This window comes from Astatotilapia calliptera, chromosome 2, assembly GCF_964374335.1.
Source record: "Astatotilapia calliptera chromosome 2, fAstCal68.1, whole genome shotgun sequence".
In the NCBI taxonomy this organism is placed as follows: domain Eukaryota; kingdom Metazoa; phylum Chordata; class Actinopteri; order Cichliformes; family Cichlidae; genus Astatotilapia; species Astatotilapia calliptera.
In genome coordinates, this window is record NC_137423.1 from 25,909,622 (window position 1) to 25,928,760 (window position 19,139).

Here is a 19,139-nt window from a genome sequence, read left to right on the forward strand (position 1 = left end):
CTTTCAGTAATGGTCGATGTGGTTAGTGTTAGTGGAGTTTTGTACCATTTAAAAATCCATAATTGGAAAAAACAGCACTGGATAAACAGTTTGGGGACAAAGTTAAAGAGACGAGGCTGATATGGTTTGGATACATGCAGAGGAGTGATAGTAGATATAGTGGACAAAGGATATTGAAGATGGAGCTGTCAGGCAGGAGGAAAAGACCACAGAGGAGATTCATGGATGTAGTGAAGGAGAACATGCAGAGGGTTGGTGTGGCAGAGGAGGATGCTGGCGATAGGATGAGACGAAAGTTGTAGCGACCCCTAGAGGAAGCAGCTGAAAAAAGAAGATACACATTAATTATTGCATAAATCTGGCTAGAACTGATATAGTGTCTGTCATATGAATGTTAATAATAAATATTACCCTCCTCAATTGTTCAAAAGAATCCTTTTTTAACACCTGTTTTTGTTTGCGAACAGAAAGAATTACGGTTTTTTTTTGTTGTTGTTGTTTTTCTTAACTGTTACGTTAAGCAAAAGAAAACAACTCCATTTGCAGGTGCTGATAGCGCCAAGGGCACGAAACAGCATACCCATTGTAGTGGAAGTTCCGTTAGGTTTCACAGCGAGCGATGTGTATGATCGTTTTGTGACTTCCTCCCCTTTCTTTGGAATGTACAAAGGTACAAAAGAGCGAGAGCTCCACTTCTGTTCCAGGGACTGCGATTGATGACATGCGCATGATAATAAAGAGTGTTGATTGCAGCTGACCGTATCTGCGCACTTTCTTAACTTTTTTTGTTTTGTTTTGTTTTTTGGTGAGACGTTTATCCACTTATCCGTTTTCCTACCAAGGAGCTTCCCTCAAAAATGTTTCACAAAAGCATTTTCAAAGAAAATATAAACCAGAATCAGAATACTTTATTAATCCCGAAGGAAATTAGGGAAATTATAAAGCCAAACATAGTAGCACTTGCAGTAGAAGCAAATACTGCTTCTTCTTCTTTCTTTTTTTAAAAACTAACTTCACTTTTCTTTTTTATTTTACAGACTCTTGCGCTATTTCATAGTATAAGGCTCTTACCATGCAGGCACCAGTGAAACTTTCATTTTAACTGTGTTGTTTATTGTAGACGTATATATCTGTTTCTCTCTCCATCTAGGATAAGTCATGTCAAATTAAGTTACCTATTACTATTAAATAATAATGGCTTAGCTATAGCTAAGCCATTATTATTTACTGTACTTACTATAGTAAGTACAGTAAACAGCGTGTGTAAAAAGTTATTCTTCAGGGGCGGTGTCCTGGATTAGTTCATGTTTATCCCTGAGGCATAGTCTTATTTATTTATTTATTTATGTTCCTTTAGTTAAAACCGACGGAGTGATTGAGAAAAGCTGTTTCAGGGCGGCTATGATGAATGGCTTTAGTAGTAGCAGCTGATGAGTGCAACTCGGCCTCTGAGTGAAATGAAGCCTCCGCCCATGTGACTTCTGACGTCTCAGCAGAGTCCTGCTAAAAAGAATTTGAGGGAATGAGTTTGCTGCTCACCAGGGGGATCCACGGCGGCTTCCTGACGTTTGCTTCAAGGAAGTCTGAAAAGTTGCCTGCTTGCCAACCCACTTATCAAATTTTTTAATTATTTTTAATCCGGTACACTCGTGATGTCCGGCGAGCACAGAGAGACACAAGAGGTAAGCTAATGCATCTTTGTGTGTTTGTGTAACTTCTTCAAACCAGCTTTTTCCCCACAGAGGAGGTTTGTATGGGTTAAGCTGGTGCTCCAAACTGTGCAGGCTCATGCTTCTGGCCATCTTCCCCGAGCCCCTGCTGCTCTGTAGCTGTGCTAACTACTTTGTCAGAGCCGAGAGTTTTGTCCGGTTTTCGTGTCCCGTGTTGTCGCGAGTGGAAACCTGGCTGTCTGCGGCGGTGTTAACCGGGATACAGCGTTCACAGCGTGGCCTTTAATTACCGCTGGGAAATTAGTGTGCTAGACGCATTGAAGAAACCCGTGTACGCTCGTAATTGCGTAGCGTGTTAACCAAAAATTCCCTGTATTTGAGCTCTCATTAAGAGCAACACGAGTTCCTATAGAACTAATGCAGCAGCTGCAATAATATAGAAGATTATAAATAGCAACACCATAAGCATGGGGATGAGTGCCACACATTTATTGGCTTAAAACTGATGCTTTTATTTTCTTGCCTATCATACAGGGTGGTGTTTAATTAAGTAGAGTGCAGTCACATTAATGCTGTAACTTCCTCCGCTTTAATACAGTCTGAGTAATCAGCTTTCAGTGTGGTGTTTGTCACCAGTGAAATCTAGCCTCCATTACCTGCTGCTCATGCTGCAGGTCTTTCTCTGTCGCCTTATGCTCCTCTGTATCATAGTTCATTTCCCTGGCTCTGAGAAAAACTAATTTAAGCTTTGCCAATAAAGAGTCAGGTTTGTACAGATCTAGAGGCTGCATTGACAGTGAATGAATGCGAATGCAAGTCTTTTTTTATTTTAAGGATTTCCATTAACTTTAGCAGATTTGCAGGTTTTCTTAGTGGGATTATTTGGGGTGCTAGGCTGGATTAAAGGCTAGATTTTCCTTATCTGTGAGCACACCACTGTCTCACCAGCCTTTACAGTGTGTGTGAGCGGCTCTGTTGCTTTAAGAGCTTGATGTTAAAGTATAATTGCTGAGGGTTTTTTTTTTTTCTTGCTTGTACTATGTTTCATGCCCTACAGAAAGAATGTAGAGGGTTGTGTGCTTTGCTTCATTTGTGGCCGTCTGCCGTTTCCCAAGTGCAATGAACTTAGAGGAGGAGAAAAAAAAATCTCCTGGCCCGTGCCAGAATCCATGGGTCGTTGACGTTACCTCTCTCCATCCTCCTCTGCCCCCCTCCTCCTCCTCCTTCTCTCCCTGTGACTCATGTGGGTGTTGGGCTGAAATAGTTTGGTGTAGTTTTACATTCCTTATATAGCCTCTGAGGAGTGAGGAGAGGCTACGGCTTGCCTGTGTCACAGTCAGGATCGAGGGGGTAGGGTTTGCCAACAGAGAGGGAATCTGCTTGCTCCAGCTTACTGACTCTTTAGCTTTCTCCCAGGTTTGGGCTACCAGCTGACCTTTGAGGACAAGGTAGGTGGCATAGCTGTGTGTCACGGAGACCTGTGACACCTGGTAGGTTTGCGGAAGAGGAGGAGGAGCAGGGCTAGAGTAGCCGTGTGAGCACAGAGGTCAGTGGTCAAACCCTAACTCTGTGTAAGCCACTAACAGAGGGCTGCATCTCATGTTGCCCTTTGGTTCTTAAAACTACCTAGTTATTTAGTGCCTTGCCGCAGACTGGCAGTAATTAATTGCGGTGAAGCCACGATACCTGTTACCTGGCTGAATACAGCAAGTGGCACATTATCCCCCCCGAAGGAGGAGTTGTTGCTGCTATTGTTGTGCAGTAGATCTTCTAAATGCTGCACATTGGTGCTGCAGTAGACTGAAATGAATTAAACTCTAACTTCACCTTAGAGTTTAGCTTTAGATTATGACACCAGGCTATTTGTGTGTTTTGAAATGTGTAAAAATGGCACGTCCAACTGGCACCGCTCCCTCTTTATTGCCTAATTTTGACGTGCCGTAACATGGTTATTCCTAAAACTAAGACGTGACATTATCTGCTGTAAAAGAAAACAACTTGAGTGTTATTTTCTGTATGCTGTGTGTATGTGTGCTCTTGTGGGCTGGTGGTGCTGAGAGCCAGCAGATAGACTGTTTCAGATAAAGCAAAATAATAAAGGACCTTGAGAACCTTTTCCGGGCTTTCTGGCTAATTAAGATGTTTCCTTTCCCCCTTTTTTTTTTTTTTTTCTTTCCTCAAGGGTATGAATACGTACTCTGTAACCCTCAGCGGCTCGCCGCCTTGGGGCTTCAGGCTGCAGGGTGGCAAGGACTTCAACATGCCTCTCACCGTGTCAAGGGTAAGAAAGTGCGCATGGAATCAGCTTTTGTACTTTTTTTGCATCTGTGCAGAGCAGCAGTTGAGGTGTTTGCACTCTCCTCGGAGATTTCCTCTAAGCTTCTATGAAAGCCTCGGCCTGTTAACAAGAGTCTGTTGGTTTTAAGTACCAGCTTGGCCACCTCAGTCATCAGGGCTTACCCTGCCTCAGCATATGCATGTGTCACATCACTTTTTTTCTTTTTCTTTTTATTAGGCACGGATAGTAAAGGGTTTTGTCTACAGAAGCATTTCCATACTATTCAAATGTTTTTATGGCTCATTTTGGTAACCCTTCCCGATCTGTTCTAACATGCAGTTTCTTTGCATGACACTCCTGCTGTGTGCTTTGTACTCTGTGTGTTCGCTGCCCTCCTCCTTCCCTGGACAAATTTTCAGATACTCTTTTATAAACTTCTGTTGCTATTGACGAAAGCGGCGACCACTTTCCAGCCCATATAAGTGCAGAGCTGCTTTGCCTGACAAACATACAGACTCGCACTTGCAGCTACGCACACAGACGCCTGCACATTGCACACACATAAAATCATTCCAGCTTTCCTGCCAGCTATTGCTCACACAGATCTAGTTTTCTACTATGCGCTCGCTGGTTTTATTGCATTATTGCACTGCTATCCAAATAAACCGGGTGATCTGTAAGTGTCAGTCTGACTTAACAGGTATTAATTCTGTAGTTATGTTCAATATTTGCAGTTTATTATTTCAGAGATGATTAGGAGTTAATAGGTTTGGACCCTGGTGTAATTATTGAATTGAGCTTTCTTTGTCTTTGTAGGTGCAAAAAAAGAAAAAAAAGATTGCATACTTAAAACAGACAAATGCAGGTTCCCATGAACTGCAGGGTATTGTGAGTAGCATCACACTGAGGTGCATGTAGAGCTCATCTAATCCTGTGGCGAAGGCAAACGTTATCGCCAACCCTGTCAGTACTTGTCTTGTATTTGCTCTACTTACTGCCAGGCATTTCAGTCAGAAACACAATGTTCCCCTTGGATTTATGACAAGAAGCATTTTACTTGTACCCATAAAAGACCGAACAGATGTAGAAACCTCTTTTGACGTACGGCCACAAACAAACTGAGACATAGCTGTTAACTTGGAGGAATTTCAGTCCAGGCAGACGGGGCGTACTGCAGGGTGAATATCAATGTGTGAGTCAGTAGATCTAGACGGCTATCAAACGAGTTCTCATCTAAATGTGTTGACTGATTACTGAAGTGGCGCAAGAGCCCAGTTTGTCTGCATTCCAGGTACATATCACACGCTGGTGATTTTTCCCTACTACAAAAACTTGTGTGATATTTTATAGTTTATGATTTATAGTATAGCAATATCCTTCCCTCAGGTTGGTCTAAGCTAATCGCTCCTAGCCGAGGAACAAAAACCCCTTAGTATCTCTAAGCTTGGAGCTGTAACGACTGGTCAGCGGCCAATATCTCTGTTTGCTCCAGCACTGGGCCTCGGGGTTCACAAGTTATAAAGATGTGACAGATTTTCTCTCTCTTTTTTTTTTCTTTTTTCTTTCTTTTCACCTCTTGGGGACTGTTTGCTCTCATCGTGATTGTCATAAAAGTAGGGACAGCGAGTCCCACAGTCGCAGAGGTTGAAAACAGCCCAACAAGGGGCCGTAAACCCCAATGATCTACAGTATCCCTTAGTAACAGGAAGAGAAGTCAGACCTACACTTACTGGGTTCGCATTAGATGGATGTGGTGGGTGGTCTGTGTTTGCTGGCTTGTAGCTGATGAGTATGTGAACCCAGACGGACGGTTAAGTGATTACAAAATGAAGAGAGTGTAGATTGATGGAACAAAAGGCTCTTGGAGTCTCTGTGAGGTGATGAGATTGCAACTCCCGAAGGATCCATATGTCCAAGTGGTTTTTGTTTTGTTTTTTTGGTAAACACCAGATGACAGTTGCCATTGTTTGGGAGTGGATTTGTTGAAGCCGATGGTTATTTAGGCCACTCGAGCTTGATCGTGCTGTGGCAGATGGTGATATTGTTTCTTGTACTGCACGTGGATATTCCAATTATCGATTTGTAAAGTTGCGGCTTTGACTTGCTACCTCCCCGTGTTTGGCGCTCGGTTTTATTGGTTTCCATGCTAGACAAATATGGTTGTTTCCTTCCTCTGTCTGCAGGCGGGGAAGGCTATGCTTTCTCAGCATTCCAGGGATTTTTCTCATATCCACTCTGTTGCTGCCAACAGACAATCCCGTTGTCTCCTTTCTGTGTCTAATACGTCTTGCACACTCACTTTTCTCATTCACGTGGTGGACTCCTCCGGTCTCAAAGGGATACTTTCCCAGTGAGATCAGAGGAATGATGGCCATTACTTTTAAGTCACAGTGAAGGGAAAAGGAAGAATAACTTTTTCACCTTGGATTAATAGGTACACATTGATTTAATCCTGAAAGAAATATGTGCAGGGCTTTTATTTTGCTCAATCAATGTTCAGCTCTTGGGACACAGCTGATTTTCTTCTAGCTGTTCTAATTTTCTTCCTCGTGGTAATAGATGCTTAAGCATTTCTAGCTAGTAAAATCATTAGTTCGCGTGACTCTTCACCATACCGCTAAAGAATTATCTATAAAGCATGTCATTATAAGCCATAAAACCTGACAAGATTATGCTAGTCGCAGCCATGCCCAGTGGACTTTGCTTCGCCCTCTCAACAACTAGGATCTGAGTGGTGCTTGGCTTTGGTTTCTTTTTTGGTTCAGACCTGAGCGTTACTTGAGTTTAAGTGGGTTTTAAAGGGACAGCTATTTCTTATTTCATATCCATTAACTTAAAGGACTTACAAGAGACGGCTGAAGCACCAGAGGCTCAGAGACCTCCACCTTTACTCCCAAGTATGAGTCAAACTCTAGAAAGACAGAGTCCTGAATTTTCCATAAATCTGTTTGATGGTTCCTTTTATTACATCCTTCCTGCCTTGTAGTGTGTTCATTTTTTAATACTTTACAGCTCTAGACTGTAATGAAGAATTTCCAGTATAAATATGTAGTCTCTCCCCGTGACAACATCAGAATTATTTTCTCAGACGTACTAAAGTTTCCTAAGAATTCCCCTAAAGCTGCAGAGGATGTTGGTATTTAAGGAAACGCTTGTCTATGATGAAAAATGCCAAACTTCACTTACTAGCATAATGTAATTCTTTAACCATGGTGGTATTGTGCAAAATTCTGTTTGCTTTTTGAATGTAAGACTGTGATGACCTTGAAGTAGGCCGTCTTCTTGACTCAACTTGTATCTCGCTCCGCATATTGACGCCAGTATCCTGTTTCAACAGGAAAGGCATGAAATATAGGAAGCAAGATGTTGTGGTAATGCAGTTTTGTCACTTTCCATGTCGACTGCAACGCGCTCTGGTGCAGCCCCGCAACTCTTCCGAGGAGTTTGTCCATATATCTGACCCAGATCTCGTGCCAGTGTGATTCCAGAAACATTATGATAGCATAACCGAGGCTTCTGAGTGCCATCTGGTTTCTTTTGACAAACACATGCCATACCACTGAAATCAGATGTTCATAGGAAATTACTAATGATGTCATGTCAATAAGCAAGTAGAGAGATTTGTAACCGTCTCTCCACCACCAACACCCATCCACCACCACAGCTGGATGAGTCATCGGCTCTTATATTCCGGTTTCTGGGTCCCAGTCTGACTAGTAGGCCATCTGTTGCTTTATCTCTTGTATCTTCTTAAACACTCTTTCTTTCTCACTCTCACACAAACTCCGGGAAGAGAGGCCTTGTTAGAGGGGTGATTTAATAATTCAGAACTTGCTGATACATCGGCTGCAGGGGGCATTTCTCCTAGTTGGATAAATAAATGTCTTATGATGCAGTGTTTTTAAGGTGAGTTGGTACTAGGTGTTCAGTTGCAGTCATGTTGGGGGGGTGACCACATACTTACAGGTTTGAGTTTCCATTTCTCAGAGTAATATTTATGGCTTGGCATCAGCTGTGCTCTGTGTGTGTGTGTGTGTGTGTGTGTGTGTGTGTGTGTGTGTGTGTTTTTTTGAGTGAGTGATGTAAGGACAGACTGTCTCTTGGCCTCCAAATAGCCCTGGAAAGAATAAAAGTGAGCTGGTGCAGAGTTACACAGTCAGTATATCAGAAGTTGCAGATAAACTTGAGGGCATTATTAGTTTAACCAAAAAAAGAAAGGCTGAGAGCAAGTGTGGGGGGGCCCTGGATCACCTGTGAGGTTACCCAAGGAAAGAACTTCAAAGTTGAATTCAAAAAGCTGCATTTTGAGAGGCTGGCGAATGCTTTGAAATTCAATAGCATTCCAAAACAGCTTTGCTGCTCTGCCAAAAAGCCTTGAAACTGGCTACAAACTCTTCGGCTAGCCTCGCAGTTGCAAATACTTGAAGCTGGAGAAACGTCGTGTCATTGGCATGATCGCATTTGCACAAAATCATGTGTAACACGTAGAGCGTAAATAAACGTATATGATAAGAGCTGGCCTTGTCCCGCAGCCGTCTTTGTGCCGCGCCCGGGCTGTTGTGGGGAACAGTGGAGTGCGTTTCAAGAACATGTTTTCTACTGACGTTAACTGTATTGACAAACTGCTGCAAAGTGAACGAGGTGGGTGTAGGGTTTCTGTCTGCCCCCCACCAACCGAAGGTCTGAGCACAGCAACTTTAACTGCTGTCCTCTCAAGTAAGGGAGCAGCTGCACTCTGAACCTGAGCCAGAAGCACAGGTGTCCGTGTCCATCAATAACCAACTCTCTCTCACACACACACATTCGCCTAATGCAGTCCACAGCGTTAGAACTTTATCTACATCATCTTTTTAAAAGCAAAACCAGTTCAGGAGGAGCACCATGACCATCCCAAACAATGTCATTGGTTCTTTTTATTCCTCCTAGAACAGCGGTCCCCAACCTTTTTTGCGCCACGGACCGGTTTATGTCTGACCATATTTTCACAGACCGGCCTTTAAGGTGTCGTGGATAAATACAACAAAATAAAACCAGTATAGGTACCAAAAAAGGGAAGATTTATTCATAACACATGGGAAAAGACCCAGGGAAACAGAGTTAACGATAAAAACATTAAAAAAAAATAACGATTAAAAACCCTGAAAACCATAAAGCCACAACTCTTGCGGCCCAGTACCAAACGACTCCGGTCCGTGGCCCAGGGGTTGGGGACCGCTGTCCTAGAACACCTGCAGGCAGTTTTGTAACACTATCACTAAAGTCAGTAATATATTTTACCCGATAAAACATTTTTCACATCACATCCTATAAAATGGAAAAAATGTATTATGTGGCGACACTATAAAAAGGCTCTAATTAGAGACAAATTATGGACTTAATGGAAGTCGGTCCACCCATTCCTGGGATACGCGAGCCTCGTCTAGTCAAGGCGCAGTTGTCCTGCATCGCTGACAGTTGTCGGAGATGGATTCATTTTTGTTTTTATTTGAGAGGGGAAATGGCCAAATGACCCTAAACTCTGACCATCATATGAATTCTCTTGGAAATTACCACTAAGTGAGCTTCATGATAATCACATGACTGTAATCACGTGGGTAAAAATCCCCAACCTTAGAGTTCTAGGGTTAAAGAAGATGGCCATTTATTGCTTTGTAGTTGTTGGTTGGGGAAAGCTGCTGGCTTTTCCGTTGTATGGGCTTCCTTAATTTCTTAATATACCCCTTGTTAGGAGCTTCGTTGTTAAAAGCTTCCAAAATTCCTGGGGTTTTCTGTCCATATTCTATGGTTCGTGGGTATTTACTGTGTTGGTTAACATTTTAAAACCCCTTTTGATTTAAGGGAGATTAAAGATACAGCTCCCAAGTGACTTTGCCAGCTTTTCTGTGGCCAAAAACTAAAAGGACATGCTGTTTAACAGTAATCAAATAATTGTTTTGCTCTGGCACAGCGACGAGATGCTGGAGTTTTACTACGCAGTGTAGCAGGGAAGCAGGACTGCAGCTCTCTGTAGTGAACCTCCATGGCATTATGCCAGGATGTGGCCCTTTTTTCCGAACACGTCACATGTCACAGTTGTTTTTCCCTAATGTAAGCTGTTAAAGGCCTTTTTTGAAGTTCTTTCTAAACTAAGAAAAATCTTTCTTAACCCCTCTAATTGCTTCCAGTGAGTGAAAATCAAAGGCAATTAAAGTGATGCTTGAACTTGGCTGTAAAATAAGTGTAACTCGGATTGCCCCTTAGGAATGCATGTCTTCCTATTTTTAGCTTTGCCGTGTTTTGATGCCAGACTGGCTTTAACTTGCGTTGTCTTTGTGGGGCGCAGTCATTTTTCAGCCTTAACCGTCATCTGTTTATATTGCATATTTACACCCCACCCCCACCGACATCGCTGTTTATGTTTAAAGCGTGCAATCAAAGCGGCGAGTGCGACAGCTTAGCCGAACATGCCAGAAAGCTATTGATTGCACCACTCCTCTGAGCTTTTGATGAGCTAACATTTACAGGGATCCATGACATCAGAGAGTAACCCTTGTGGGGCCTTTTTAAAAAAAAAAAAAAAAATTTTTATTCTTTGTTACAAATCTTGGCACTCCCTCACTTATCTAATGCTAAACACTTGGTTCTTCATTTATTTAGAATATGACACGTCTTTCCATTGGAAAAGCTGACTAAGCCTTTACTGAACACGGCGGGTCATCTCTCTTCTGTAGAGGTGTTGCCAGACGCGCCGTGCACATGTAGAATACCATTACTGCCTCTCTAAACTCTGTCAAGTTTTTCCTGTTGTAACAGGACCATATCCTTGACTCAAGCTCTGACTCAATAAGCCCGCGTTCTGTGTGACAGCCCGAGAGGATGATGTCATACTCCTGTCAGTAAGTGATTTACCTGCCTGCGTGGGAAAAGGTAGATGGTTCTTTCCAGTAAATGATGTGACTATTGGTAACACACGGTCCTTGTCTGCAGCTATCAAGTATGTCTCTGGCAGTCTGCGGTAAATCATAAGCTGCTGACTGATAACGTCATGATGACCCATAATGCCTGTCTCTGCTGGTAAAATGGACCCAGAAGCGCAGACTCTGTGAGCGGATCATCGAGTTTTAATGATCAACACAGCAAAATCAGTTTTGGCTCAGGAGGTGTAGGGGGTTGTCACTAATCACGAAGTTGAAGGTTGGATTCCTGGGTTTTTCTGAGCTGCTTGTTGAGATGTCCTGGGGCAAGATACTGAACACCAAATTGCCCCCAATGCGTCAGCATGTGTGAGATGCATAAAGCGCTGTCTAAGTCTGTGTGTGTGTGTGTGTGTCTGAATGTGGCTCACGACGTAAAGCGTTCAGAGTTAAGTCTAGAAAGTGGCATACTAAAGCAGCCTGTTAATGACTTTTTATGTTTAGGTTGTTGTTTTTATTTGACATGCGTGAAGGGGGGCTGAGCTGAACATGGAAGTCACACAGCTCGATCTTTAAAGGGGGATTTATTAAGCTTTCTTTGACGTTATCTCTAAAAGCAAACTTAAAATGCTCTCTAAAGCAGGGGTGTCAAACATAAGGCATAGGGGCCAGAATAGGCCTAGCAAAGACTTCAATGTGGCCCACTAGATGGTCCCTGTAAAATCTGAAGGAGGGCTTTTCCTACTGAGAAAAAGCTCCCCTGTTTTAAATGAAAGGTTTTTTCCTTCTTCAGTAATTTTACACATTTATTTGTTACAGTTTAACCCCAGAGAGTCATGCTGATAGATTTCTGTCATTTATTACAGCAGTGTTTCTTTGTTATGTAGAAAAACTGAGACACACTGTTTTAAACGGCTCTTCTGTTTCTCACATTAACCCTTTGTTTACCACGGGCCCACTTGCGGTCCCATTTTACAAGCACCTTTAAATGATTGTAACTCCATTAACGTTTGTGCTAGATGGGAAACTCAAATGGTTTCAGAAGAAGGAGAAGGTGATCTTTACAGGGATATTTGGTGTGTCATGGTAGCGCAAGGCATTCACAAGGTACTGCTGTCTGAACACGGACAGAAACCGTCCTCTCTGCCTTGATGTTACCATGTACGCTTCACATTACCATAGCTGTCTAACCTCCTGTCTGAATTTGTTTCTTATCCTCCAGCTGACGCCGGGCGGAAAGGCAGCTCAGGCTGCCATCGATGTTGGAGACTGGGTGGTGGCGATCGGTGACGCCAACGCAGAGGAGATGACCCATGTGGAGGCACAAAACAAGATCAGAGAAGCGTCAGGCTCCCTCACCCTCACCCTCAGCAGGTTAGCCGTCCGACATCGCGCGATGTAACGAAATGATACGCTTATCTCATTCAAACAGAAGCACAAATCCCCACAAAACAAATGCCCGATTTCATCCTTACTTTGACAAAATAGGACGACATACTTTGAGTGAAACTTGATCCAACGTGACGGATTTTAAATTGGTTTTTAGATTCGGGCACGGCTCAAATAAAGCAAAGTAAATATTTATTGGCAGAAAGGTGTTATTAATGAGGAGTTAACAGGATATCTGGAGAATAATTCAGAAGATTTCATTAGCATCGAACAAAAAAAACCTTCAGGCACATTTATAAAGGATTTGATCCTTTTTTTTTTTTTTTTTTTTCACTTCACCCTATTAAAATATGATGGCCTTTTTGCTTGCAGGCAGTTTAAAAGACTAACTTTGTGCCTGTCGGTCTGAAATTAAACTTGATACAAATGAATTATTCACTGCATGTATTTTAATAGTAATGCTAGGTGCGCCATTCTCACTTATTAAAGCAGGGGAATGTCGTGGATTTGGCAGAGGTACAGCCTGTCTGAATCCGTCCTGGCTTACTTCTAACAGTAATATTCTGTCCTTCACATCATGAAGAAGGAAACGCAGCGATGAGTGCCGTCGGGTGGATGTACCGGCCTTTGTTCTGTTCAAATACACCATCTTCAGAGGAACCTTGGGCACCATACTTGCCTCAGTTCCATAATGAAATTAGAGAAACTTTTATTTTTTTCAGATGCAACACTTTGTTGTTAAATGTGCGGCAAGAAAATCTTTTTATTTTGCTTCAGTAATTTTTAATTAGCACTGCGTAACCTTCTATAGGCAGCACTTATACCTGCTCACATACTTCCTGCCAGAAATACTTGACAAAGTCTCTCAGTAGAGTCGAAGCCAGAATGTTTCATCAAGAGCTTAATTATAAGACAGCGAGGGGAAGGTGGGGGGGAAAAAATCCCTCCCAATGAAGGATCAAACGTAATCATTCAAGGACCTAAAACCTTCAGAAAATGAGAAGTATTGACTTGTTAAGTAACAACGATGGGCCGGCTGCTGTCATGGGACTCATTTTGATTTTGTGATCCTCATAAGTAAGATGAAAATGGCTGTGTTAACGTCTTCGCTTTATTGTTCCTACCAAGAGACTCGACTCTTTAATTCTTACAAATCTTCTTTGTGCGTTTAGTTGAATCCGAGCAGCCACAGGTCATTTATCAGGCTGCTCAGAAGGCAGAGCCATTACGTGAATGAATAGAAGGGAGATTTGGAGATATGTTTACGGCATTTTTTTTTTTTTCTTTCAAATATTCCAGGTTTTCTTGCATTCGTACAACATAATAGATTTGGGCACTTGGCTTTCCCGCTCTTGTTTCCCTTTTTATAATGTTGATCAGCGTGTTGCTGGACATTAACCTGTATTTCTAAGCATTTTAAGCTCTCTTTCCTTAATTGGACAACCACTTAAAACAGGGTATAATGTCCAGGAATAAAAAGACTTGCTACATCCTGTTGATGTGTTATCAGATCAGTCTTATCATTCATTAAATTATAGTGTACATTACATTCTCCTGGCACTTTATTTGGTATACTTTGGTCGTACTGGGTTGGGCCAGATATGCCTTGAACAATAGTTCATGGTTCAACAAGGTGCTGGACACATTCCTCAGATTTTGCTCCATATTGACATGATGCCATCACACAGTTTCTGGAATACTTTTTTTTTTTTTTTTTTGGCTGCACATTCACGATGTCTACACTGCTGCTCAGTGGATATTTTCTCTTTCTGCTTTCAAAGTCACTTAAATCACCTTTCTCCTCCGTGTTGGTGCTCGGTTTTAACTCCAACAGGTCGTTTTGACCATGTCTACATGCCCAAATGTACCAAGTTGTCGCCGTCTGATTGGCTAATTAGATATTTGCATTATGGTGCGGTTGAACAGGTGTGCCTAATAAAGTGGCCGGTGAATGTAAGCGGTATTGCACTGTGGATATGGATGTCAAAATATAACGTTGCTTTGTATTTGAAAAATATCTGTTTAATTTAAATATGTGGCTTCACAGGAAATGGTGTAATATTTCGACAGAACAGTAACAGGTCAGCGTGTTTACTTTTCTTGCACTCTGTGGTTTTTCCTCCTCCATTTCTCGTCTCCTTGTGGAGTCCGGCTTTTGTAAACATTCTTCTTCCCATGACTCCCCAGTCTCCTCTCTTCATCTCACCCCGTCCGATTGTTATTATATTGTAAGACAAGCAAATATTGTTTTCCTGAAACTCTTTTCAGAGAGGAGCTATTGTCAGTCTTATTTATTCGTATCTTGGCTGCCATCCACGGTTTCTTTTTATGCCTAAAGAGGAGGACAGCTGCGCGATGATGAGATACGGTCTATTGTTTGGTTTGGCGTCTCATTTTGTTCGACACCAATGATCATCTTGTTTAATAGAAAAGGTTTTAGCTTTATCCTGAGCCTTTTTATGGGGACTGGAATCCTCCAAAAAATATGTCCAGTAGAGTTTCACCTTCACAGGAAAAACATCCCACAGCATCCACGGGGACACATTCGACTCATATTTTAGCCGGCCGCTGGACTGGAGGCTTGTGTTTGGAGAATGTTGGTGAAGTGTGCAAAGTTGATTACAGTATCATGGGAGGTTTTTGTTATTTCTAACTTTATCTAAGATCAGCTTGAAAGCTAAACGTGCATCAGCTAAGATAAGTGACCCATGAAATGAGGTGGGAAATGATCTCATACACCGTGCGTATTCGGTTTCAGCACAAGCAAACTGATTTCTTCCAAAAACACAGATGAAATCATCTTCATATTTGTTCATTTTAGTCCACCTTGCCAAATTAAACGCGGTAACAAAAGGGTCATGGCACGAATTCCCCATGTCCCAGATTTCAAATGTGTCTCATTAACTTGTCAGCCTAGCTAAGGTGAGCTCAAGCACTGTGTCACATCGATTTGTCTTCCAGAAATGTGACATGAGCAGACATGTCAGTATGCCTTCCCCTCGCTGCCCTGTCTATCTGCTCAGCCCTGTTGTCATTCTGTCTTAAACACTGCTCTATTAGCGGCTGAGCAGGCGACAGCATGAGCGGTTATTATTTTCTGTGTCACAGGAAGCGCGGCCCATTGTTTTTGTTGGTGATTATAGCCTCAAACAATGAGTAACTGCAGGGTGGATTCATTCTGGCTTAACCCTATTTGAGCTTTGTGCAGCGTGTAAGCGCTGGTCAAAGGGTGGCGGTGATTTATGTTCAATTATTTCAGGAGGAAACAGAAGTGTAAAGCTGGCCGCCTCCATGTTTAATGCGTAAAGATATATTCTAATAATCGTGTGCTCTGTCGGGGGCGGGGGACACCGCAGGGATGTTAATCCTGGGAGAAGCTTTAAGACCTGAACAGGACTGATTGACCCGCTGTATTCTCAGCTCTCTTAATAAGTTTATTAAAATGAAAATCCTTTTTTTTTTTTTTTTTTTTTTCTTTGTGAACCTTAAAACAAAGTACAGCACACAAACTGTAAAAAATTAAACAAATTTTTCCAAGTTACCTCTTACGATAATGTGAAGTAAAACTAGTGGAAATATAATGAACAATAAGCACATTTTTTCTGACGTGTTGATTTTTTTTTTCCCCCCCTCTTTCTCTTTAGACCCTCCAAAGCGGGTGGAGACCAGAAGGTAAGCCTGCATTTATCTGACTCGCCGAGCTCACCTCAGCGTGGACACTCTGGATGGTTTGGCATGGTGTGCTGTGCTGTGACAGTTAAATTCAAACTTAATTGTTACTCACAGTTTTTCGTGTCACTTTGTGTTCTTCAATTTCATCTGAATCACCTGCCTTGTCAAGCTCTCACAGAGTCCATGCACTCTGCATTAGCCAAGCATCAGCAGGTTGCAAAATTAGCAGTTTGCTGGGCAGTTGTCGCTGATGCATTTGGAATTTCCCGCACAGTCCCTGATACCAGATAAATACTGACGCTTTAAGTCTGTGGAGTCACCCGGTCAGCTGATCAAACTGAACGGTTTTTAGAAAAGCAGCCGGCACATGACACAAACGCAGAGTCACTGTTCTATTTTAATAGTTTATTTTCTTGCTGCAGTCCATGCACAATACTCAAAGAGGAAATCTCATTAGTGAGACACGTCAGTTATAGACGACAATTTGAGCATTTTCATTTTAGCAGCAGTAGCAGATTACATTGGCCAGCAATTGGCCGACTGCCAACACAAATAAAATCTGTGTTCACACTTCTTAAGCATTTTTTTTCCATGTGTAGAGAAAAGCCCGGAGGCTTTTGACAGAGCCGCCGTCGCAGTACAGAGTAATCTTTTTGCTATAATGAAATATTGGGACTGTGCTGGAAAAGCTTGGGCTTGTGCGACGGCAGATGGAGTTCTCTGTGCGTGTCACAAACGTCTAACTGCATGTCGTGCACTGTGCTGCATTGTCTCCTTCTCCCACACCCTCACAGGACTCGCTTGCTACAGCTTCTGTTCCGCCAAAGTACTCCTTTGCCCCGAGCACGACCATTAACAAGATGGCGAGGCCATTTGCAGCAGGTGGTGCTAGTGCCAACTCAGGACCTGCTATTAAACCTGTGGCCTACTCTCCTAAACTCAACACCCCGTGCTCGCAGGGGCATGCCAGTACACCCCAGCCACAGAATGGGTAGGTGGATGAATAAACGCTATTACCATTGGAACCGCAACGTGACTAATGTGGTTTTAATGGCATTTTTCTGACGTCTCATTATTCTTGTTTTAAACTTAAAAAGAAAATAATGCCTTTAGGAATTTAAAGAATTTAGTCCAATCAGTGCTGCCGTGTGGTGCCAAAGTGAAGTCACAGATTTTTTACATTTTCTTTTAGGGCATGTTAGAGAAAAGAGAGGAGGGCAAATGCAAGCTGACTCACTGTGGAAATCCAATTATTAACTGTGCCAATAATTTGTCTAAACTTAGGCTAATGCTAAACACAGCAGTAGTAGTTGCTGTTGTAGATTGTGTCCTGATTAAGTCTGGTGGTGTTTGTATAGCAGGAAATGTTTAGCTGAAATATGCAGTTCCAGCTGTGGATGAAAGACAGCTGCAGTGAAATCTATCAAGATGACAGAGAAGTATTGGGATTGGTTATATGTGCCAACAATCAGTCACAGTTTTACAGCCATGTTAAACTCTGTGTTCTTTGGACACTGTAGATGCTGTCACGGGTTTTTTCTTTTTCTGCATTGTTTAATCTTTGTTCCCATCATCCTCATTTTGTGTGTTTAACTTAATCTGTTTACTCAGTCACTTTCCTTTTTACGTCTTCTCTAACCTTAGGACGGGGGGAAAAAAACGAACATCATGATTTAAATCTTTAAGATTTATACAAAGACTTTGTTTAAGGCTGGATTCGAGTATAGATTAGAATGAGTAAGCGACAGTGGAGGTGAGTCTTTAGAAAATGATTGCAAGTCGGTGTAATGTGTGGGAGAGAAAAGCATTGATGTTGTTTTTAATAGTGGGAACTGAAAAGAAGATGCGAAATATTTCTTGCTAAATCATTTCTTTCTTATAACAGATTTTCCATTTCAGCAGATGGGTTATTGATCGAGCGTGATTATTACTCGTCTCTTGCATCTACAGTTAGCAGAATGAAATATGTAATGTTTGACAGATGCAGTGTGGCGCTTGACATTATGATTCTGATGCACAAATCTCACACGCTAATGCTGATCGAGCTGTCACCGAGTCCTGGTCAAGGACACTTCGGTACGTGGAATAGCCGGGGAATGAACGCCGGCCTCTGCTTTTACGGGATAATCTGCTGTACCGCCTGAGACGCAGATTCCCAGAAACAATTTGATGTAGTTTGCTGTAAAAGTGAGCCTTTGACCTTGAAATGTTCATTGCTTTTTTTTTCTTTCTTTAACCCGCTGAGTTTTTAATATTTTTTTCCAAGTATTCCTGCAAGAAATGTGTTTTAAATGATCTGGAAAGTAGAAGTTTGGCATGAAATGGTCTGTAAGGATAGGCCGGTCCAGTTCCTTTTAATTTGGGTCATGGCAGCGCTCCGTCTCCAGCCGCTGGTGAGATGTGGTCTGTTGCTGTATTTAGCCTCATACATTCTGTTGGTTTCCCAAGCTTTTCCTGCTCTGCTTTTCTTCTTCTTTGTAAAATCAACTTTTCTTGTTACTCTGCAACACTAATTCCTCTTGTCATGTTTGAAAAGAGTTGAGCGTAATCAAAACCACCAGGTTAATCTGGTGAGGACGTCATCTATTCTTTGATTCTCCACAGTTAATAGTTGGATCCAAAAAGCTGTCTAAGCCCGACGTGTTAGAACAGGTTTAGCATTGTGTTTGGACAGAGTTACCAGTAATACATCACTGCTGTAGCATTTATGATGAGCAGATCCCTCTTGTGCTCCTGTTGCCCGTGAATGAAGCCGAATGGCACAGAAATTAGGTTTAATTTTCCTTTCAAAAGGCTACAGCTGTGTACGTACCTCTGTGAGGCGTTTGTGTACGGGGATGAGAGGAGCAGGAAAGCAAATGTTTTGTGCCAGTCTGCTGAGTCCTTTTGGGTCAGGGTGACAATGGATGATTTGACAGTCAAACAATGCCGTCCTTCTTCCTCCTCTCACAGAGCCTGCTGACAATAGCAGCATATCTCTACACACCTCTCGCATGGTTTCTGCATTTTGCAATGTTTTTGATCGTCTGTTGTGTGAAACCTTTGTCGTGTATAGACGTGCTCAGTTTCTCCTCCCCCTGAAATCTTAACTCTAACCTTTTTCCCCACTCTTTTCTTCTTTTAACTCCACAGATGGAAGCTCATTACAAGTTAGTATGTTTCTTTTCTTGTTGGCATTCACACTTTGTCTCATGACAAAGCTGTGCACAGCCTGATAGTAGTTCGGTTGCATGTCTT

The 19,139-nt window shown here is 42.3% G+C and overlaps 1 protein-coding gene across 6 annotated transcripts in view; it reads left to right on the forward strand.

Annotated features, from left to right (window-relative positions):
- The first annotated feature begins 1,500 nt into the window (after positions 1–1,500).
- pdlim7 (PDZ and LIM domain 7) overlaps positions 1,501–19,139 on the forward strand; it is a 32,757-nt gene continuing 15,118 nt past the window's right edge. The window contains exons 1-5 of one of the 6 annotated variants that reach the window (XM_026189988.2): positions 1,501–1,682; positions 3,853–3,951; positions 12,064–12,215; positions 15,875–15,902; positions 16,697–16,893. In XM_026189988.2, coding sequence (XP_026045773.1) covers positions 1,653–1,682; positions 3,853–3,951; positions 12,064–12,215; positions 15,875–15,902; positions 16,697–16,893 — 506 coding nt within the window. In that variant the 5' untranslated portion in view covers positions 1,501–1,652. Of the gene's footprint in view, positions 1,683–2,950; positions 3,217–3,852; positions 3,952–12,063; positions 12,216–15,874; positions 15,903–16,696; positions 16,894–19,034; positions 19,052–19,139 lie in introns of those variants that run through there. The other 5 variants (XM_080306924.1, XM_026189998.2, XM_080306925.1 and 2 more) reach the window with 5 other exon arrangements.